This window comes from Xiphophorus maculatus, chromosome 12, assembly GCF_002775205.1.
Source record: "Xiphophorus maculatus strain JP 163 A chromosome 12, X_maculatus-5.0-male, whole genome shotgun sequence".
NCBI classification, from domain to species: Eukaryota; Metazoa; Chordata; class Actinopteri; order Cyprinodontiformes; family Poeciliidae; genus Xiphophorus; species Xiphophorus maculatus.
Window position 1 is genome coordinate 6,731,791 of NC_036454.1, and position 22,332 is coordinate 6,754,122.

General features: G+C 36.3%; 3 protein-coding genes across 7 annotated transcripts in view; 2 read left to right on the forward strand and 1 right to left on the reverse strand.

Moving 5' to 3' along the window:
* Nucleotides 1-4,514, forward strand: part of taok3 (TAO kinase 3) — a 61,585-nt gene extending 57,071 nt beyond the window's left edge. For all 5 annotated transcript variants that reach the window (XM_023343612.1, XM_014470542.2, XM_023343613.1 and 2 more), the window contains exon 21: nt 2,971-4,514. In XM_023343612.1, the coding sequence (XP_023199380.1) occupies nt 2,971-3,132 (162 nt within the window). In that variant the 3' untranslated portion in view covers nt 3,133-4,514. The remainder of the gene's footprint in view (nt 1-2,970) is intronic.
* Nucleotides 4,515-5,580: 1,066 nt separating this feature from the next.
* pebp1 (phosphatidylethanolamine binding protein 1) lies at nt 5,581-7,344 on the reverse strand. The gene is made up of 4 exons (XM_005803840.2): nt 7,128-7,344; nt 6,492-6,601; nt 6,250-6,350; nt 5,581-6,005 (listed from the first exon to the last, which is right to left on the reverse strand). The coding sequence occupies exons 1-4, from the start codon at nt 7,260-7,262 to the stop codon at nt 5,788-5,790; spliced, it is 564 nt and encodes a 187-aa protein (XP_005803897.1). The 5' UTR covers nt 7,263-7,344; the 3' UTR covers nt 5,581-5,787.
* Nucleotides 7,345-9,376: 2,032 nt separating this feature from the next.
* Nucleotides 9,377-21,652, forward strand: vsig10 (V-set and immunoglobulin domain containing 10). Its single transcript, XM_005803857.3, has 9 exons — nt 9,377-9,677; nt 9,753-10,064; nt 11,385-11,690; nt 12,626-12,880; nt 16,278-16,562; nt 16,754-16,870; nt 16,990-17,002; nt 19,396-19,535; nt 20,429-21,652. Exons 1-9 carry the CDS (start codon nt 9,626-9,628, stop codon nt 20,545-20,547), a joined length of 1,599 nt encoding a protein of 532 aa, XP_005803914.1. The 5' UTR covers nt 9,377-9,625; the 3' UTR covers nt 20,548-21,652.
* The last annotated feature ends 680 nt before the right edge of the window (nt 21,653-22,332 follow it).

A 22,332-nucleotide genomic window follows, 5' to 3' on the forward strand; every position in this document is an offset into this window, starting at 1 on the left:
ATTTATTTGTGGTCACATTAAATTAAGCAAATGAAATCTCCAAGATGGAAATACTTACTGCTTACTTATTATGTAAGACTAAACACAAGATCTCAAAGGGAAAATGCTATTTGACTGGAGTTATAAAACAGATGCTGCTGAAGCTGCAGCTGCACCTCCCATTTCTCGATCTCCATTGGGTTTTCTTGAGAGCCACAGTTTGTCGTCAGGGAGCCCATAAGGCTCCTTGCGAGTGGAGACTATTTGTTGTGATTGCACAAACTTACTTTGTGGTGTGTATGTGCAAAGATGTGCTTTATTTTGCAGAAGGCCTTAAGTGTAAACTTAACTTCTGTAGTTAAGAAGTAAAGTTTACATGTAAATGAATAGTTTAATTATTGAGTGAGTCAGTTGAAGGCGATTGCATCTGAGGAAAGTCTCTTCTACTGTGAATTTCAACCAAAAACATCACTGTACTTTATGTAAAAAAAACAAAGTATGGTATAATTTTGAAGTTGAAAGATGGTGTTCAATCTTTTTATCTCTTCATTTATTTATTTATTTATTTGCTAATAATAAAAGGGTTTCATGCTCAATCTTGTTTTTCTTTGGAAGTCACCAAATTAAGAAATAGAGTCCATATGTGAGTAATTTTTTAACTGGTAATAGTTGTTGAAAAGACAAATGAGGCTTAAAATAATGTAATACAAGGAGAAAACCTGTTAGTGGCTGCATTCACATGCATGCTACACTTTTAAATTTTCCATCCATTTTGAAAACTATATCGCTTTTGTTTCACAATTACGCACTATGTTTGGTGTTGTAATGAATGTGAAAAAAAGGCTAAAGGGATATGAAAACTTTTGCAAGGCCGTTGTTTAATTCACAGCTGTGAACATCCGGATTCACATCAGCAGCCGGTGTGAACCTGAAAATGTGACCCAGAAAGATATTCGCATGTTTGCAGAGACTCTCACACAGACAGCTTTCCTTCACCGCAGGTGGCAATGACAGTGGCATGACTTCCTGCTGGGTGCAGACAACCATTCTCTCCTTACAGTCCTAGCTGCTGTGCAGAATCTCAAATCAACCCCATTGTGTCCCCATTTATCACTTTTTTTTAATTGCAACTTTTTCAAAATGTGTAATTCAAACCCTGAAGTCACGCCACACGATGTTTACTGTTTTTGTCACCTTATGTTACAGAAACTCCTGCCGCTGTACAGTTGTAGGCTGTTATATATTTGTTCTGATTTGACATTTTTATCAGTATTTGTCCCATAAAGTGGTTATGAGATCCTCCCAGGTACATCGGTCATCTTTAATGTGACTGTCATGTAAATCAGTGACATGAGATGAAACGGCAGCAGAGTACTCATCCTTTCAAACTGACCTACGTCATCGCAGCAGTCTAGTAGACAGCACTCCGACAACAAAGGAAGGGACCTTTGAAATGCCGCCTTCATCCAGTTCTGTTGGGTCCAACGTGGGCTGCGCCGCCTGCGGTTGCTTATTGCCATCTGCTGGTGACAGCCAGATTTGCAAACCGGTACGAAGATGATGTCATGATTTTTGAAGCACTATTGTGCTCCGGTTCGGTTCACGGTCAGAGTCTGGAGTTCTCTGTGCATGCTCAGTAGTTCGTCAGATTGCCGTATTGCACCAGGCAGTGTGTTTGTCTGCACCTGTGGATGGATGTGTGTGTTGAGCAGATGTGTGTGCTCCACTACGGCATTTCTACAACTTTAGAGCAAAGTCTGCAGGTATTTACAGTCATCATCTTTCCAGGTGAATACTATTCAGTAGATAACACCACAATGATTACACAACACTGTGGTGTAATCAACACAATGTTGCTACAATAAATACATCATATTTTAATCACTTTTTTATTTATGTTTTGGATTAGCATTGGCTCTGCATTTTAGGACTGCAGTGAGCACTGCAGTAAGTTGGGAGACCTGCAAAAGGAAAAAGCGGCAATCAAAATGTTACGATGTTAAATAAAGACCCGCAGTGCGCTGAAAAAGTATTAATACCCCCAAACTTATTCACAATCACAAAAATAAGAGACAAAAATGTAACTTTTTGACTTGTATGCAATACACTGTTTTGCATGAATCTAGTTAAAGTTGAGAGGATAAATATGTTACTGTGCTTTTAGAGACTACAAAATACTTTCTACTGGTGTGTAGGTTCTCCTTCCAGCAGCAGAATAGCCCTAAACATAAAGCCAGCGCTACATCAGATCAGTTCAAATGTGTCAGATTGGCCCAGTCAAATCCTATTGAGAAGTTGTGGCAAGATTTCAGTACTGCAAAGCCACAAAATCTTCCCAAGAATTTTTGTATAGTTTCTAGTGGAAATATTTTAATTCACTTCAGTTAAGACAAAATAACTTAAAAGTAAATTTTCAGTAAGATTTATAAGCTTATTTTAAGTCTGTAATTCTTAAAAGTACTAATGTCTTAGAAGTGAAAAACATCTGCTTGTATTTTACCTATATTGAAAAATTATTGACCTAAAATAAACTTATATCTTGCTGAAAAGTTACTTTTTAAGTTAATTTAGTATTTTTTCAAGTGTACTAAGATATTTGCAGTAGAAATTATACAAAAAATACTTGGTAAGATTTTTGTTTTTGCGGTGAAGGTCAGATCTTTTCCACCTGGGCCAAGTGAGTTTGAGTAAAACGTTTAGTATCTAAATGTGTAAAGCTGGTAGAGACACCCCAGCTGTAACTGCAGTAAAAAGTGTTTTGTTTTTTTTCAAAAGTGTTGGGAAACTGAGCACAAATGCTCGCCACACCTTTCAGATTTTAAAAGGCACGTACCATATAAGTTTTACTTCACAATTATACACTACTTTTTGGTGTTCTATCATGCAGATTATAAAATTCATGGAAACTGTTTTAGCTTTTCAGCGAAGAAACTCCCAAACAGCTAAAAACGACAGCCTGAATTAGATTTCTTCCTCTTTATAACCTTCCAGATCGAAGAGGAGCTGGGTTCCCTTCAGAAGGAGCGAACTGACCGCATTAAGCACCTGCTGGATCGTCAGGAGCGGGAGATCGACAGCTTCGACATGGAGAGCATGCGGCAGGGCTTTGGCAACCTCGGTACCTTAGACTTTCCCAAGGACGACTACAGATGAGGGGGGGAAAGGTTGCTGTCGTGTGCTGCCCTCGACGTCCTTCTGCCTCAGATCAACCGTCCTCTCCTTTTACCTGACCTGGCCTGACAGTGCAGGGTTTTTTCTGCTGCTGACATCCTCATCAAAAACACACAGAGGATTTTTGATGGGGGAGAAAAAAAAGCTCTAGATTCTGTGAGCCAGTGTGTGTTTCATGGCCGGTCAAACGGAGTCGACGGCAGGTTTTAGATGCCCAAGTCCCACCGAAACTTCCTCCCCCTCCTTGCCTCTTGTGGTGTCACAAGATGACAGAAAAAGATAGATAAATTCTTGTAGTTGTCACGTTTTTGTAATGATAATAACATAGTCAGTGTTTCTTGTTCCTTGTGCAATGATGGCACTTTTGGTGTGACCTAAAAGTGGAAGTCAAGAGAAGGAGGGAGAGAAAAATGAGGGTAGTTCAATGAGCGAAATCGCTCCACAAACATGCATTTATGCAAAAATGATTTTCTTCTCTAAAGCTGTGCAAAATAAGGAAAAGAAAAATCTCTTAAATCGATAAATGAAACGACTGATCCTTCCGCAGCGCGTCGTCTTTGCTGCTTCTTTGAACACTTTTTGGTAATTATTCATCAGGACATTTTTAGGACAAATTTTGAGTAATTTGATACTTGGAGAGACGATTATCATGGTGTACAAACAGGTGCACAGAACATACATGTTATTCCTTCAGGTGAATTTGATTGCTGAAGGAAGGCTGGATTATGGTACTCACCGTGTGTATCCTAGTGATTTTACTGCACTGGCAGCCAATGTGAAATACAGAGAAATACATGTGACCTGTATACTCCCAGCTAGTACAAAGGGCTTCAATGGGAGGGCAGGGCTGTCTTGTATCTTGTGTATAGATGGATTTATGGAAAGCTTTTACTTATTTTCATATTGTATTTTAACTGTCACACAAATCCAAAAAGAATTTTTTAAAAACGCTTTCTTCTTTTTTTTTTTCTTCTGCCCCGTCTTTTACAGATAGTATTTCAAGTCCCGTCATTTATTAATGGAAGCTTCTTTTTTTTTCTTTTCCTTTTTGCTTTACACAACTCTCAAGCTGTGTATTTTTTTATAAACCAGACCAGTATGATGCTTTATTAATGCATGCACTTTATGTTTTTTTTTTCAGGTCTAAAGAAAGCATGAATCTGTCAGAGCTTTTAATTATATTTGTAAATAAAGTGCTCATCACACAAAGTAAAGAAGTGTAAAGGTTAATCCTCTAAGCGATGGAACCAGTTTCAAATGACCATGGCGATAAATTTTAGATAAAACATTAAAATGTATTTCTTTAGTTAGAAAAACTGTAAAGAAATCTTTTTTAAAATTCTTCAAATTAAAACAAACAGCAATTTAAAAGTGTAAGATTATTATTCACACCATCAGTCTTTGAATTGGTTACATTTATTTTTACTATTTTGTCCTGGAGTTACATCAGTATTTTTTTTGTATAATTTACAAATTATATAATACATTTAAGTTGGATAAATTTGCAAAATATTTGTTTCTATTGTAGAATTTTCTGTTGTTCCAGAGCCATGATTCTCAGACTGATACTTGGAGATTTAAGCTCCCAGTTTTACAATGCAATTACAAAGAAGCTTCTAATCTCCGGCAATCAAAGAGGATCTGTTGAATCTTATTCTTTGTCTCATCAGAAACATCTCAAACAATATGTGCAGAAAAAAAGATTTTAAAAGCTCCCAGGACAACCTGAAGCAGACGGTGGAGAACTTATTGTTCTAGATAAGTGTGAAAATATGTGGCATTTTCTAATACCTTGCCCTTAGCAGTCCTCAAAATGTATTTTTTAAGTCAAAATTATTACACATGTAATAAGTATAACTTTGCTCAAGTAAAACAGAAACTACTAAAAACAGAAGCGCATTGATTTTCTCCCAAAAATGTGAACTTCAGCACATGAAAGTGAGCCTCTAGAGCAAGAACTATTATCTAGAAATTTCATCAAACCCAACGGATTGTTACTTTTGTTGCAAGTCAAATGTATTGCACTTTGGTAAATCATGTTTAGTGAGCAGGCTAAGGGCAATTTGAAGACACAACTAGTATTCTTGTCTTATGTTATGTAGTTTATTGCTGCAGCCATAAAAGAATTTTAGATGGATTTTGAGGTTGAGATTATTTTATAGCCCCAAAACTTTTCCTATCTGAAGTTTTCAACTTTACTTTTTTAATTTGGACTATCAAAAGATTGACATTTGGTTTAAAATGAAGTGTGCAACAAAACCAAACCTGACATCTTTTTTCTCTGTATGAAAACTACAACCACAAATTTCTTTTTAATCTGTTAACACTCAAACGCCTCTTTCTAAAACATTTGAGAAACAGTTATAGAGAATCATTTTCTGTATTTCTAGAGAATTTGAAATTGGCTAAATGTCAAGAAAAAGTGGAAAATGCTGATTCAACGGTTTATTGCAGGTGAGAACAGGTCATTTCATTTTGAGAAGTAGTCATTCTTGTAACAGCGATAAACAAATAAAAAAACATGTCACTGTGGCACAAAACTGTGCTTTCTCTCTTAAATGAATAGAGCATTTCCAGTGGAGGAACACCATGGGATTTTTCTACTACTAAACACACTTGCTTGGCGTCTTTGCTTGCTTATTTTCCAGCCAGCTGCTCGTAAAGTTTAGGCACATAACTGTCCCACTCTGCCTGGTAGCAGGTACCCGCCGCCGGGGCTCCCAGCTTGTACTTCTTTCTAAAAGTTTGCAGCTTGAATTTGCCGCGGCCGTCTCCAGAACGATTGGTAAGGACGGCCTCGGAGCACGACAGGCTGCCCGGCTGCTCATACACCAGCCACACATACCTGTGCAGACCTGAGGGAAAACATTACAGCAGCATTTAAATGTTACATATGGAGGAAAGAGTTTGGCTAATGATTCTGTTGGTGTTGGAAATTGGAGTCAAAACAAGACAAGAAGATTGCTGAGGGATTTCCTTACATTTAATTGTAATACTGAAAAGACTTTACAGATATTTTCTAAACGTTTTTTAACTAACTGTGGTGATTAGTGAAGCAGCAATCACTTTTGTGCCACAATTTGTCATTTACTTTCTTACCTGTGCCCTTGGGAGGACCAGAGCCCACATAGTCAGACATGACACAGCCAGAGGACACATCATTCCCCTTCATGTTGACCACCAGAAAGTGGTGCCACTCTCTTTAACAAAAAAGGTTAAAAACAAAGTTAATTCAAGAAATTTTGTTAATTCTTGACTTCACGCTGGTAGACAACTGTAAGACTTGCTGAGTCAAAGAAGAAGAAGGATGAAAACTTGGTCCAAAATCCTTTTAATCTCACCTAAATTTGGGGTTTTTCCTGCTGGGAGCGTCTGGATCGGTTAGGGCCAAAGTGTACAGTTTACTGGGGTCACATCCTTCCCACTCAATAGAGGTGGGTCGACTCTGCACCTGTTTGTAATGGAAATTGCAGTAAAGTTAGAGTTCCCATTACTTCATATTTTTTATTTACTTGCACAGAACAAGAATCTCTAATTTAATTTCTCACAGATTTTTACTGAAAAAGTGTGCCATCTTTCACAACTTGCGCAGTAGAAATTCTACCAGAGGAATGTAAGTGAATGGCAGAAAGCCGAGATATGAATAGAGCAGAATTGCATAATAAGGCAATGGCCAACTTTTTACCTGTTTCTTTTCTATTTTATTTCGCTTTTAGAGTAAGTTAAAAAAAAAAAAAAAAAGCTTTTCAAAACAAAGTTACTGTGACATCCATTGGGGGGCGCTATTGAGCCTTTCATCTTCACACATGCGGAATGTATTATGTAACCCAATTTATTGTGACCAAACAAACGCACACATAGATGCAAAAAATGTCTAATAATGTTCAAAGAAAAACTATTTGTAGGAACTGGCCTAAGACTGTGTTTTATAACCCAGCTCCACTGCCTGTTAGCTTAACATCATTTAGCTCACTAACCTGCGTTGGAGTGAGAACTTTGCCGAGCTCGTCGATCTCCAGAGAGCCATATTTAACAATCAAAGGCTTCGCTGGCTTTTCCTCCACCTCCTGCAAGGCGAGAGACCCGGACCACTGGCTCAGATCCACGGGCATTTTCCCTGTAATATTCTGTTTTCAGACGGCGCTGACTGGACCGCTGCTGCAGAAACTACCAGGGGTGCTGCATTCACGGACCACCAGAAATCCAGATTAAGTTGATGTTCATTTAATTGTAATAAATGTTTTACATTACGAATGACTATGTTATTATTTAGTTCTCACATAATTTATAAGATAACTGTTTAAAAATGTAATACATTTCATAATCAAGTCTGTGAGAGTTAATAGATGGCAATACAGTAATTTATCCCTCATTTCTTCATCACCATCGATGGTGCAAAAAAAGATTAATGCTGAATTTTTATCAGTCATAGATGTAAAATAAATAAAATTGACTAAGATTAACGATTAGAATATCTTATAAAGTCGGAGTAAAAGAAATTGTACTTTCCTTGCAAAGACTAAGCATTTGAACTACAAACAAGCAAAAGACCACCAGAGGGCGCAGTTGCGTAATTTACCACAAGGAATCTGATTCGTTAAAATGAACATCAATCTGATCGCCTGTCCTGACTTTGTCCCTCCTTCAAACCGCATGTTCCATTGACACACTTTCTGTTTTCAGAATCAGACGCCCTCGGTCTGAGTCTGTGGTCTGACAAAGACACAACTGTTTTACTGGCCCTAAAACGCATTTTTGTAAATGGAGCATATTGTTTTGTTTAAGAAAAATGCAGGAAACGTATTAACAGCGGGATGAAAGTAGAATCTAACTGCATATTGCAATACAAACGTTTTCTAAAATCATCTTACCCTCTGTCTTGTTTTCTCTGTGCATGTGTGTTGTCTTTGATTATTTTAATAATGATTCAGAATAATGAGCAAGCAGCCTAAGGGTTTAAGTTTGAATGCTTTGGTTTTGATATGAGTGCAGTGGCTTGTGTAATAAAGCACAAGGTATTGTCTTGTTGCTGAAAATGTGCTATATAATGAAATTACTTTCACCTTTATGAGCTTATGAGGAGACAAAAAGCAATATAAAACAGGTTTACAAATGACACCTGTTTTGGGTTATACATTGAGCTACACGTAAGGAAACTTTAGTGTGACCACGCTAGCATGCATGCTTTTGAGTTGTGGGAGGAAATGTCTCTGTGTGCACGAGAAGAACGGATGTGAAACCCTCTTGCTTTGAAACAACAATGCAAGCAACTTTTAAAACTTGCATAATCCCTTATTCGAATTCCTAAATGTTTGTAGACTGGTCAGACATCCTCTGGGTTATTCAGAACTGAACAATGATTTGTTAAGATCCAGCTTGAAATATGTGAAAGTCTTCTATTTGTGAAAACACACAAAAAATATTTCTATTATTTATTTGCAATAGGCTATCTTTGATGCACACAAGACTGAAAACCACAATAATTGGCCAATATGAAACTCTTTCTGCAAACTTTCTATCCAAAATATCTTGCACTATATCAATGTCTTGATGTATTTGTGTTTCTTACAAGAAATAATTACATATTTTTTTCATTTTATTTTCTGATCCATTCGTTGCCATAGTTGTTCTTGCAAAGTTAGCAAATGGTTTATCTTACGCGGACAGAAACTTAATACAAACAAATTAAAATTCATCAAATTTTATTAAATCATTAAAATTGAGATTTGAGAGATACATTTTCTCTTCAGTAAACAAATAACCATCAACATCATAAGTTCAGTTCATGAGTTAAGTTGCTAAAGAAATAGCAACCTTTTTTAGTTGTTATTATCATTATATTAATAGTATTAATAATAACAATAACAGGCTTGGAGAGTTTTTAGGCAGGCTGTCAATTCAGCATACATGTAGCAAAAGAAGGATTTATTATGGTTTTATTATTATTATTTCATATTAGGAAACAATCATTAAAATTTTTGGGATAATGAATTACTTTCACAGTAAAAAAAAAAATATAACAAACAACTAAAGCTTACAGATAAAGTGAATTATTTTGAAGAATAAATTACCTTTTCTGTCAGATAAAATATGTTCGAGAAAAATAACAGAATCCAGTTCAGCTTGTCAAAGATGATAATGTAATGTGTCCATTACGCACCATTAGTATCGTCAGTAAAAAAAAAGATGCTTCTGTCTCTTTAAGCAGGTGAGTCCTAGGTGCGGTTCATTCCTTCCAACGTTTCCGTACCTGCACGCACTTGGAAACAAAGCACGTCCGCCAAATCTCCGGCGGAGACACCAGTGGAAGCTCAACATGTCAGATCGGTGACCCGGTACTGCGGTCCATTTACTTTTTTAATAATGATCTTAAGCTCGGTGTCACAGGCAAGCGCGCACAGGTAGACAAGACAGATTCGGACTAGAAGTCTTAGTTTTCTTCGGTTATTTCTGAGGGCTATGTAGAAAAGGTAACATGAACATTGTCGCATCTCTAGCGCTTCTACAACTGTTTCTCTCTGCGGCAGGTGAGTTGTGGTGACATAATTCTAACAGGTGTGTTGAAATTAGGTTTAACTCCTTTCTTCTCTCTCGTCTTAAAGCGACAGTTTCGGGAAACGTCTCCACCGAAACTGTCCAGTCAGCCGCACCGGGCGACGTCGTTTTACTTCAGTGTTACACCGGAGGGAATCTAACACCTGTCTGGACAACGTGGATGAAAGACAGTCATGTTGTCGCCTCAAACGGTGAGCTACATGTGGACTCTTCTGCCAAAGACCCGCGGCTCACCTTGGAGCGTAACGGGAGTCTGAGCATCAGTAAAGTGATTTCTGATGACACGGGGAGCTTCCTGTGCAGCTCCAGGCTACCAGACAACAGAACCATCAACGCACATGTCCTGCTTCAAGTAACCAGTAAGTGGGGTGGGCATGAAGTCCAGTATGGCTCCAGTCTAATGGGATTCTTCTGGGCGTTGGTTGTCTGCAGTTGCTGAAGCAGTTTTTCAACCAAACTGGTTCTTCCACATATTCACCTGCCTGTTCACATGACAGCAAGCGAGCTGTGCATGACTTGATAAAGTAGTTTTTTTACTTTCTATTTGGAAACTGGTTGGACACTCTCCCATCTGGCTTCTGTAAATCAAAGCTCCACAATCCTAGTAGTTATGTACTGGTTATTGGTATCTGCCTTGGTTTTTAAAAATTAAAATTTCAAAAACTGCTAAAGCAGCCATTCTCAAGGTCAGTCAAAGGTCAGTAACCTGCATGTTTTAGGTGTTTCCCTTGGTTAGTTTGACTGAATCAAATGAATGGCTCCTCAGCAGGTTTCTGCTGAACTTGAATTTGTTGGTTTGTAGCAGGAAGACCTCTAAAGCATGCTGGATGCATCCATCCACTTTTTTCACTTTTGATATTGATACCGATATCTGAGGTTCCGTATCGGCCGATACAGAAAAGCAATGCAAATCCAGAGTATTTTTCTTTTGCGCGTTTGGCCAAAATACATAAAAATAACACAACTTTGATTTGTTCAGTGAGTGCGATTAGGAGTATAATACCCAATGTAAAATAAATAATAATGAAACTGGAACTGACTAAAACAATAGGTTGACTACCTTGGCCAAACATGTAAGAATAAACTGTAACAAACCTTCTTTCAAATAGTCTGGCTGTGGAAAACATGAACACCTGTAACTCTTATTAAGGTTTTAAATCAACAGTTTGATCAGCTGTTTTGATTAATAGATATCAGATCATATTACAAATTTTCTTTCCAATTTTTACGTAGATACCATTAAACAAATATTTTGACTTATGGTTATATTGTAAGGCTTGAGTTGCTCATTCAAATTTGTCATTATCAGTTTGAGAAACCTCTGCCTCATTACCTTTTCTGAAAGGCTACCCAACTTTGGGTCTGATTGGGGTATTTTTTAATATTTTGAGGTAGGAGATTTTGAGTTGTTTGTTTGTTTCAATACAAAAATGATCAAGATTTTCCTCAATCCAAACCACAGCTGCAGGAAGTAGATGTCAAGACAAAATGCATAGTGAAAATACACTTTATGAATGAGTATGTGTGTCATTTTTGTTGCCGTCAACATAACCTGACGAAGTTCTTTATCTTAAAAATATGCACCAAAATCTGAATTTGCAAGTAATCATCTTTTTCTGTTTCTTTTTGTAAGAATGAAGTTGCTCACACTTGTAACATGCTGAACTCTTTTATTTCAGGTGGACCGAACAACGTATCTACAATGATTTACCCAGCAATTGTGCTACCCAACAGGACACTGGTCAGTAAGAAAGGAGACAGCCTCTGTTTTAAATGCATGGCATGGTCCTCCTCATCTCAGCAGCTGAACCTGACCTTCAGTGGAGCTTCGAACAATAACACAAGCCTGGCTTTCACACCATCTCCAGTGCTGAATTACACTATAAAGGACATCCAGCCCAGCAATCAGGGAGTTTATACCTGCAGTGCCCTCAACACCGTCTCCAACCGCATGGTCAAGAACAGCACTGAGCTGCTGGTGTACTGTAAGTTGCTAGAGTAAAGTAACACGCTGTAATTCTGTGATGTTTTTTTTTTCTTTCATATTTAAGGGTTCAACTAAACTCAATAATAATCAAAGTTAAGGTACTGAGTAGAGTATTCAGAAATTTTACTGAGGTAAGAGTAGTGACCCTTCATCTTAAAATGACTCAGTACAGAGTAGTAACAATACTCTGAAACATAATTTCTTTCTGAACTAATAGAAGCTCCATCTATCAGCGAGTTAACCACTGTGCGGCTAAATGCAATTCTCTTTTTGTAAACTGTCATACATGATATTAATCATAGATTAAGCTTATGAAGTTGGAACAAATTGTACATTTGTGTCATAATTAGATGTTTTGCTGAGTGTTTCCTTATTTGTCGACACAAAACTGGTTCATCCCTTGAGTTTTGTAGCATCTTTTTGTCTGAATGACTAATACATCAGAACTCAGTGGCCTTATCAATAAAAAAGCAAATGTCCAAAGAAAAACAGAAAATACTTCAGAAAACAAGGAAAATACTGCTTATGTTCACTTAAAAAAAAGTATTTAATTTCATCCATATTCCTGGAACTGGATTTTTTTTAGGGGTATCAGAGATAAGAAGGCTGAAAATAAATGTATGCCTCAGAATCTTATTTTTATACCATTTTGAAAACCTTTTTTCTAAAGTCCTACTTTACTTTGGTGTTTCACCTAAATCCTCAATAAAATTCATGAAAGTTTGCGCTTGTAATGTGATGAAATGCGACCACGTTCAAATGGTGTGAAGGTTAGCAAAGTCATAATGTAGTTATAATGTAGCGGGTTTAATGAAAGTTCTTCCTGAATACGCCTCCATTTATAAAAGAAGAATAATGCTTTAGTAATTAAATCATAGAATAAATAATTTCTTTAACTCATCCTGTTTTTCTCCCCGTCTGTGTTTGGGTTAGATATTCCGAGCGGACACCCTGACTGTATGTCCGTGGAAACGCAGAACTCCTCCAGTGTCCAGCTGAACTGCTCCTGGTTCGGGGCGTATCCGACCCCGGAGCTTCGGTGGGGCAAAGACGGAGACTTCCAGGTGACGGACAGCCTCGTTGTGTCGCTGAACAGATCGACGCTGCAAGAGGGGCAGACACTGACCTGCACGGCCCGGCATGAGCTGCTCAAAATAGAAAATGAGAGATCTTGCTCCATTACGCTCCGTAAGTACCCTTTAAAGAAACGAGTCATTTTAACACTGTCTTTTCAGTTATCAATAAAACAGTAAGTGATACTGGTCACTTCCATCTACAGAAGTGATCAGTATTTTCACCCATTCTGAATTACTAAAAAGTTCAGTTTATATTTATAAAATATGATGAATTTAGGCTTTAGTTGAATTATTAAAAGTCATGGTTTAAACAGTAAATGTAGCAGTAACTGGTAGAAAGGTTTGTATGATGGCTATTATAACTTTATAACTTTAACTATTAAAGTTATTGTTGATAGAAAAAAAGAAAGGAAGTGTAAATTTAAGTGAAAAAAACTCAGAAATTTGAGATTAATCTCAGAATTTTTGTGGAAAAATCATGTAAATGTCTGAGTTTGGAAAGTCAAAATAATTGTGACTTTTGAAAATTTTCTGTTTGAAAAGTTGAAAATGTTCAACTTTTGAAACTCAACTTTCTGCGATATTCTCAAATTTTCCTATTTTTTTCTAGCAAACTTTCAGTGTTTTGAGATTAGAAATATTCTTATTTGTTCTAGAAAATTTCCTTGGTTTTTGGCTCAAGTTTTTTATTTTCCTACTTTTTCTATCTACAATGACCCTTCTACGCTGTCGTAGGTTTGAGAGTGTAGAACAAGGCACATTTAACAGCAGCGCTCTCTGTGTTGTGTAGATTTCTGAGTATTCACTCTATAGGTGTGGCTGTCATTCCTGCTTTAATGTGTAACAAGTGCAATAAGACAAGAGCTGTAGTCTCAGCCATGTTTCCTGTCTCAATTCTTCAGTTCTCTTAGTGCATCACTAGAGTTCCTTCACATTTTGGAAAAGTCAGATAATTCTTAATTAATGGACTGGTTTTCACATTGATTTGTATTAAATATTTTTAATATTTGTGAAACATATAAGATCAGAAAACTATTCAGAAATGTTTGTCCATAAACATCCAGAATGTTATAAAAACTCCGAGAAAATCAAAGCTGAGATGTTTAAGTTCTGCTCTGCTTTAATTGTTGCTGTATTGTCATGCTGCCTTCTGCTGATAAGCTTTATGGATAAGCTGATTTCATTCCCCAGCAGGACTTGGCATCTGCCCACACTGACAAAGGTCCTAAGGCTTGGCAAAATGTCTTAAATATAACATCTCAGTTTTAAAAAAAACAAAACAAATTTGATTTACTATTCTAATAATTTTTTCTGTAAAAATGTACAAATGACTGAAAAAAACCTACTGGATTCAATGTCATAAAAAAAATCTGTGAAACACACGTGTCAAACCTGATGATACTTCTTGGATGGACTACCATCACTCTGACCAGTAGAAATCCAAGTGGTGCATTGGTGAAAAAAACTCATAAAATCGATTTATAGCCCATCCCTCAAAGTTACCAAATACTAGTTTAATGATTGTGATTTCTGTGTGTTTGGCCAGAAAACTCTGTTAAATATGCTGGAGGATCTGTGGTGCTTTTGGTCTGTTTCCGTTTTTAAAACTCCGGAAATTATGTAACAAAGTTAACAGCAATACTCTATTGTCTCTATTTAAGCAAATAGCAAAGTAGGTCACACTTTATCTGACAGTCCTAGAAGTTAATGATTATTGAATAATAGGTTTAGTGCAGAAGACACCAACTCCTCAGGTCTTCCTGACCTTAGTTCCTGGTTTAAATGAACGGCCTATTACAAGGCCGCTGGAGAACATGGTGACACACTGATGGACCATTTAATTTTGGTGTGTTGAAACAGGGATGCAGCACAACCACAGACCTTGGTTTAGTGTGAGTGGTAGTATTTTATGAAGACAAAAGGTACATTTAATGTAGAAGCTTCTATTTGAATAAATCCTGTTGCAGGATCCTGAGGTTTCAGTGGAGCTACTTTCATCTCCTGTGTAGATCTCATGTTTCTGCTGTCTGTGGTGCAAAACCAAACCTCTTAAAATCCCTTCAAACAGCCGGATTAGCTCACATGTTACGCCCATGCTTGGACTTCTAGCACAGAAATATTCAACACAAAGTGTGCGTCGTGTGAGTAATGCATAGTTTGCATGGTGATCTAATGTGGTCTCTCCTGCCCAGGTGATAGGTCATCATTCATGGAGCAATGTTTTGTTTTGTGAAAACCTGCAGGAAGCAAATTTTAATCGAAACTTGTTAGTTTGGAAATATGAATAAATAATATTTCCAACTACTCATTCTTCAGAGTACTAGAATAATCTTGTGTTAAAGTTTTATCTTCATTTTTTTGGTAACCTTTGACTTTGACATGTGGGATTTAGAGTTTTGCTTAAAGTATAAACACACCCAGTGATGAAGCTGGATTATTCCTGAGTCATGCAGTGACATAAACATCCTTATCACATGAGGAGAGTTCTTCAAACACAGAAGGGGTGAAACTAAAGTGTGTTTAGGTGTACAAGCTGCTTTTATCCTGTCAGTTTTCATTGAGTGATGTGCAAACCCAGAGTTGAACTGTGTCTTTGTCAAACAAACAATCCAAAAGCTGTTCGTAGGACATCTAATCTGAAGGATTTCACAATATAAGATTACAAAATTTATGAAATGCTTAATGAATTACAGCTCTCTCATCTCTCTCTCTCTGGTTCTGTAAAAATAATGTTTCATTGGGGGATAATATTTTAGTCAAACTGTTTACAGGTCAGGTGACACATATAATGTTTGTGAGAAGATGAGCTGCATTTTCTTTACAGATGTCCACAAATCTTTGTCTATATTCTTCTCAAGGGAGGAAATTCAATTTTATTATTGGGGGACAATAAACAAAGAGATTTCTTAAAATCAATTTTTTTGGGAGGAGTCAGCAAAGTTACAGTGAAATGTATCGTAAAATGTGCAGCAGGGGCCTTATCAGCACTGCATAGAGTTTACTGAATAAATTATAATCACTGAGCTTGAAATGGCATGGCCAAAATGTATTTAATAGTCAGACCATTACAATAATGTCCTTTATTAGTCCCGTATCTCCTATATATATGCATTGAGGACCAACAATGACTAGTAGGTGGTAATGCCCATAAAGCGTGTTGTTTTCCTCATTAAACAAACTTTTGAGACACATAGAAGTCAGACTAAAATGTAAATGTATAGATATGAGTTTGGTTCATCTAATCTCTGCTGAAGAAAATTTGAAGCTCTAGATGAAAACAAGTTTTAATGAGTAACCCCACTTAATAAAATTCCTCATAAATATTGGAAAATCTACCTCATTCTAGCACAAAGTCAATCAATTTTTTTAATTATTATTTTCATAATTTCAGTTTCAGTTTTCTGGTGACTGGAAACACAGCTGTAGACAGAAACTCTTATTTCTCAAATAGTTTTGGTGTTGGAAGAAACCTTTGGAGATGATATATTTTTTTGTTTCTGTATTCCCAGGCGCTCCGTACCCACAGGGCGATCCGATGGTCTCAGTTCTGGAGGGAACCAACGTGACTCTTTCCTGCCGTGAGATCAGCTCAGTACCGGCTGCCAACACCACGTGGAGGAAAGGCCAAAGTGAGGAGCCGATTGTTCCCGGATCCAAGTACATCCTGTCCGTTGAAGGCCCTGACCTCAAGCTGACCATAGTCAACATCAGCAAGTACGACGAAGTGTACTACTTCTGCCGCAGCGAGAACGCGCTCGGGATCCGCGAGCTGGAAGTCTTCCTCACTGTGAAAGGTGAGTTTATTATAAAAGCATATATGAAGTTATGTGAAGGGCGTGGCTGGAGTAAATGGAAAGTTGATGAGATTTAATCTAGAAGCCGGTCAGTCCAGGTGTTGACTCCACGTCTGGAATGCTGACAGACCTGCCGCTCCACCGTTTAACCGTCCTAAAATCCTGTCATTGTTTTTTTTAAATTTTCTCAGCATCATCGTCGGCGTACACTGGAGCAGTGATCGGTGTGTTCCTAGCTGCCCTGATCACGGGCTGCGCTTTCATCGTGGCTAAAATACTTTACTCCAGGAGACACACAATCTGCCTGGGTAACTTGTTTCTCATAATACAGTGTTTGCTCATTTTAAACCATAGATAATGGACCAGTGCTGGTATTTGAGACATTGGTCTATACTAACCTCTTTTTTTATTATTATTATTCTTTCAGGAGGAGGTTTCATGTGAGTATCTCAATCTGGATACATATTTTACATTTGTAATCATAAAAAATGTCTTTGCAGCTATCCCTACTAATGCTGCCTGTGGTTGGTTGCATTTTACAGTTCTCAGGATGAGGGGGCAAATTAAAGTGCAGTATTACCTCAGTATAAACTATTAATTATTAAATTGACATTCTTGAACTCTTTTGTTTCATGACTAAAAGTAAAATGCTTTCACCAAGATAAACCCACGTCTACAACTTCCAAAACAAACTCAGAGGTAGAAACTTTCTGAAATACTGTCATCCCAGGTGTCATAAATATAGATTAATTAGATTGTTAATAAACAAAACATAAAATAAAAGTGGGTATAAAATAACGATCTAACTGGATTATTAATGATCAAATGAGAAAAATTAAAAGTCTTTCATTTATAATGACATTATTTCAGTTAGATAATATTCAACACCATCAGCTTAAGCATTATAAGTCAATACATACTTTGTTGTCTCAGGAATAAAATTCCACCATGTTTAAATTGAAGGATGGCAATTTCAAATTCCTGGTTAAAAATACACTTATGTATTTTATATATCTTAAAAATAATAAGTAAAATTCATGAACACAATACTTTTCCTAAAAATCTAAAAACAGCAAAGTGAATTATTTTCTAAAGAACTGGAGGAGAAGCTTGATGAATGACTGAAGCCCACACTAGAAGTCACTTTCAGTGGCAGTGAAGCACGGAGATGGTAGTATTATGGGGTGGGGTTGCAAGAGCGTGGACATAGATTAGCAAGATTAGCAATCTTGGGTTCCGAAGAAGAAAAAAACCCAGCAAGATGATTCAAAATCAACTACAGGAACTTTTCTAAAAGGAAAAACGTGAAAAATCCGACCAAGTTTTAATTTGAAAGACAAAGCTACAAAGAACAAGAAAAAAATGTATTTAAAAAAATATAGAACAAAATGTAGATGCATTAATAGTTTACTTTGACATTTAACTTCTACTAATAATAATTAAACGACCATTTGTTATTATGGTTTTTTAATTTTAGGGGTACTGGTAAAAACTTAAAATTATCACATTGAACAACAAATTCACAAATGATCTAATTTACTACATACGTTTTTTTATCTGTAGTTTTTAAAGCTTCTATTCTGTTTTAATTTTTACATGTTCTTGCAGTATTTAGCTTCTGCTTTTTATCTGGTAATAGCAATAGACTGAGATTCAAAGTGTTTTGTCTTTTTTATGAATGAAAGTTGAAAGATGATGAAACGGTTTTGGAAAATAAAAAACAGCTGATTTTTTTTAGGGAATCTGCTGCTAGTCACTGCAGATCTCTGGAGACTACCAGCAGATCTCCAGAGATCTGCAGTGTGTGCTCACTGATGGGAGTGGTTCTTATCGCCAACAACTGCCATGATATGCATTTGAACTGTTGCCAAACCCTTCTGAGAACAACCATCGCTTCTCAGAAAGCCAAAAAAAAAAAACCTCACACTTTGTATACTAGAAATATCTGAAAATTTTTGATAACTAGCGTGAATTTATGTTGACATTTATAATATATATCTTTTTCACTTAATTTAAGTTATACACAACAAAATTAGATGGGTAAACTACAAAAACATTCCAAAATTAAACTCCCAGACGTAACTACATACTTTATGTTCCTTCACATTGGCTCAGTGTCTCAGCCACAAATATTTCCACATAACTTTCTTTATCCTTTACACTGATGGTGATGAGTTTACCTCCCATACACCAGAATCTGGCATAATAAATCATCTGTAGAAAATGTAAAATATGAATAATTTACAGCTGCTTCTACAGCTGAATCACTTTTAATTTGTTTCCATTTTCTCTTCAATTTTAAACCTAAAACATGTATAGAAATGACATGCCGACATACAGAAAAGGTGTAAGAAAGAAAGTTTAAGTTAATAAGAAAAAAACAACAAAAAAATCCATCCTTAGTGAGTATTAAAATCTTTTTGTAGTTCTTCTGTTAATTTACTGAAAAACACTGTTTTTATTTTACATTTAGTCTTTAGTGTTCCAGCAGAGTTTGGGAAAATTTGAAACCTTGTTTGTTTACATCTAAACCTGTTTGTGGCGGTGTTGTGCTTCATCGCTTTTGCTTGGGAATTCCAGCATTTCTTGGTAGGTTGCCACCGACCACAGCTAGTTGTTTGCCTCTCAAAGGCATCCTTGTGCTCAGGGATCGGCTCCAAAAACAAAGCTTCTTTCATCCGAACAGTTTATTTTCAAAGTTGTGTTGCAATCAAGATTCAGTATATTTTCACTTCCTTTGGAATTTCAAGACAGACTCGTGATGGGTGTTAAAAAAATGATCTCATGCCCTGAGTTGTAGGTCAAATGCGAGGTTCAGTTTTCCTTTTTGCAGGCAAGCTGAGGACAGAGGAGACGTGGTGGACCTGGTGGAATCGGACGATGAGCAGATCTTTCAAGACGCCGTCCCCCGACTGCCTCCTTTAACCAACGGTCGCCACACGACACTCGTCCAGATACATCGGATCCCTTCCAGTAAGATGTTCTTAAGTTGTTGTTTTTTAAAGGGAGTTTTTAATTATATTCAAGCAATTTGAGTCCAGAACAGTTTCTTGTTTAAGCTTTGTTATCTGCATGCTCCATAAATCCTAAAAAAACACAGTGCTTAAGCTGCATTTTGCTTCAGGAGTTTGATAAAATGTTATTTCACAGCTTTCTTTTGGCATCTGGGTTTATTGAAATCGGCTCTTTTTCAAAATCTTTATTTCTGAAGCTTAATAAATCTGGTCTTTCTACGTAACGCTAACTACAGATTCTACAAAGGACTTTGGTACACCTTTTATTCAGATTTTAAAAATTATAAAAAAATATATAAATGCCTGTGGTTTCGTATAATTTTATTAAATGCAATTGAAACAAATGGCAATATAGCATTAGGATGTACAACTGTACTTATGGTAAACGTCCAAAAATGTACTTTTTTCTGTGAATGTTACCTTTCAGAAATAGATAAGCTAACTAGTATATATTCAAAGATTGTTGCACTTTACTTGTGGTTTGATATGCTCCATTTCAGGAAATAAATCACTTTGACAAAACCACAGGTCCATCTTACAGCTCTTGTATAAATGTGTTTCAAAGACCAAATATCTGAATTTCTGAATGAGTTTGCTGTTTACTAATAGAAAATGGAGAAAATAGTCACTCTATTGGCTTAAAACACAAGTCTTAATATGGCAATAAAAAGAAATGAAGTTTCCTCTACTTCCAAGTAAACTTATTTAATTCTCAGAAATTTTGATTTTTTTCTTTTGAATGGTGAAATAAAATTAAAGATAGTGTGTAAACTGAAACATGTTTCCTTGACATAGGAACCCTGGTTTAAGCACTCGGGTGTTTAGGAATATAATGCATCCCTCTGTGTCCAGGTGAGGATCACGAGGTCATCGTTGAAACACATCCAGAGCCGCCTGAACAGAAAGAAGAGCCGACTGAAGAGCTAACAGAAGAATCCAGAGAAGAGGTGGAGGAACTCGTATCATTTTAGGGACAAGATGCTTGAAAATTAATGCGTCATTTCTAATGACAACTGAATTAGACTCCAAAATGGGTTGTTTTTTTTTAGCGGTGTTGTACATTTTTGTATGTTGATTTTAAACATTTTTTGTTTGTACAGAATTTTGAATGAGTGACATTAAAGCAGGAAGTATGTGTGAGGAAACCACCTTTTTTGTTTGTTTTTCACATTCATCACACACTGTACAAACACTGCCTATCCCAGTACATAAAGCAGATCTGAACCGAAACTTAAAATATGTCACCATCAGTTCAGAGCTGTGAGACACAGACTGGCTCACTTCCAAAACCTGATCAGAATCAAAGCATTTTTATGTCTGGAGACTCTGGATCAGGGATCTTCTTGTGTTCGCCAGAATCACACTGGTACTGCTGTTTTGCTTGGCGGAAAATTTTAATCAGGTTATGTAAAAAACTTAAATAGATTTTAAAGTAAACGGACAAAATTTGACAATAAAATGTAACCATATAAAATTTTTTTTTAATTCAGACAAAACAAATCAAACATTCTCTGAAGCACTAAAATTGATTCTTGTGCTTTAAATTGAATAAACATCAAACACACATCTAAATAATTTCTAATTTATTGCCCATTATATCTAATTCACATTATGCACATTTACCGAGTCCCTCAGTTTGCACATTACATTTTTTATGTGGGATCTTTTTAGTAGGTCAAAGCAAGTTAAAAGCAGTTAAATAATGTATTACACTGTCAAAAGCAGATCCAGCATAAAAACTAGTCTGGCTGGAAATGAGCCGTGTGAGCTTAATGTGAATAATTCATGGTGTGTATGCATGTTAGGAGTTGGATGCCAACCAATGTTTTTTTGTTGTTTTTTTTTTTAGCCAAATATGCTGCTTACATGACTACAAGAAGATAACTGATGTTAAAACTCGCTACCTGAGACATTGATAGTTGTCATAAATTGCAGAAATTGTGTTTATATTTCTTAAAGTCAGATATATCAAAAGAAATAAATGGAACTTTGTCCTTTTTTTTTAACTTGACTGGAATGTTCTAAATCCTTTTTAACTAAATTTATGCAATAAATAAAAAAAATCTGACTATTAAAGTCACTTTATTAATAAAACATTGACATATACATTTGCCAAGCATTGATTGAATTGATTGCAGCTGGTTTGTGTCAGAATTACTGTTGGCCTTTATCATACAATGCTTCAAGATTAGACTCCACTAGACATAAGGGATATTTTTTATTTTATTTATGTACTGTAATAATCACAGTCCTGATTTTATTACAAATTGCCTACATAAAAACAAAACCCATATACATAAAACATCCTTCGGAGCCTTTAGGACCATCTTTTTATAACAGATTTTCATCTGTCTGTGGATTTTGCTAATTCTGGTAACTGCTTAAATTGTATACTTTAATTTAAAATGTAACAACGATTGCAGTCTTGCTCTATAAAACCTCGTATCTCAAGCCAAAGGACAAAGAGGAGAAGGAAACTGATGCTTTTGGACAACAGCTCTGACCTGCAATAGTGGAATGAATCTGTTATACAACTAATATCAAAACATCTTTGCTATGGAGGATTATCTATTTAATCCTTCACATAATTTATGCATTTACTGTTTGCCATATCTCAGTATGGTATCATTTTCAAATTGCACCATACTGAGATACTTGAAGTTGATCCAAACGGTCAGCGATCCTTCCACACCCATGTACTAAAGTCATTTTGTTGGCTCTTAGCTCTACATACAATGCATTTGAATTCCTTCAAC

Bases quoted from the DNA above. Each gene is read 5' to 3' on its own strand.
- pebp1 (XM_005803840.2), bottom strand. From the start codon at position 7,262: ATGCCCGTGGATCTGAGCCAGTGGTCCGGGTCTCTCGCCTTGCAGGAG. The intron at 6,602-7,127 runs GTTAGTGAGCTA...CATTACAAACAG, and splicing joins AAGTTCTCACTCCAACGCAG to GTGCAGAGTCGACCCACCTC. The intron at 6,006-6,249 runs GTAAGAAAGTAA...GTTTTCCCTCAG, and splicing joins TGGTCCTCCCAAGGGCACAG to GTCTGCACAGGTATGTGTGG.
- vsig10 (XM_005803857.3), top strand. From the start codon at position 9,626: ATGAACATTGTCGCATCTCTAGCGCTTCTACAACTGTTTCTCTCTGCG. The intron at 10,065-11,384 runs GTAAGTGGGGTG...CTTTTATTTCAG, and splicing joins TGTCCTGCTTCAAGTAACCA to GTGGACCGAACAACGTATCT. The intron at 16,563-16,753 runs GTGAGTTTATTA...AAATTTTCTCAG, and splicing joins AGTCTTCCTCACTGTGAAAG to CATCATCGTCGGCGTACACT.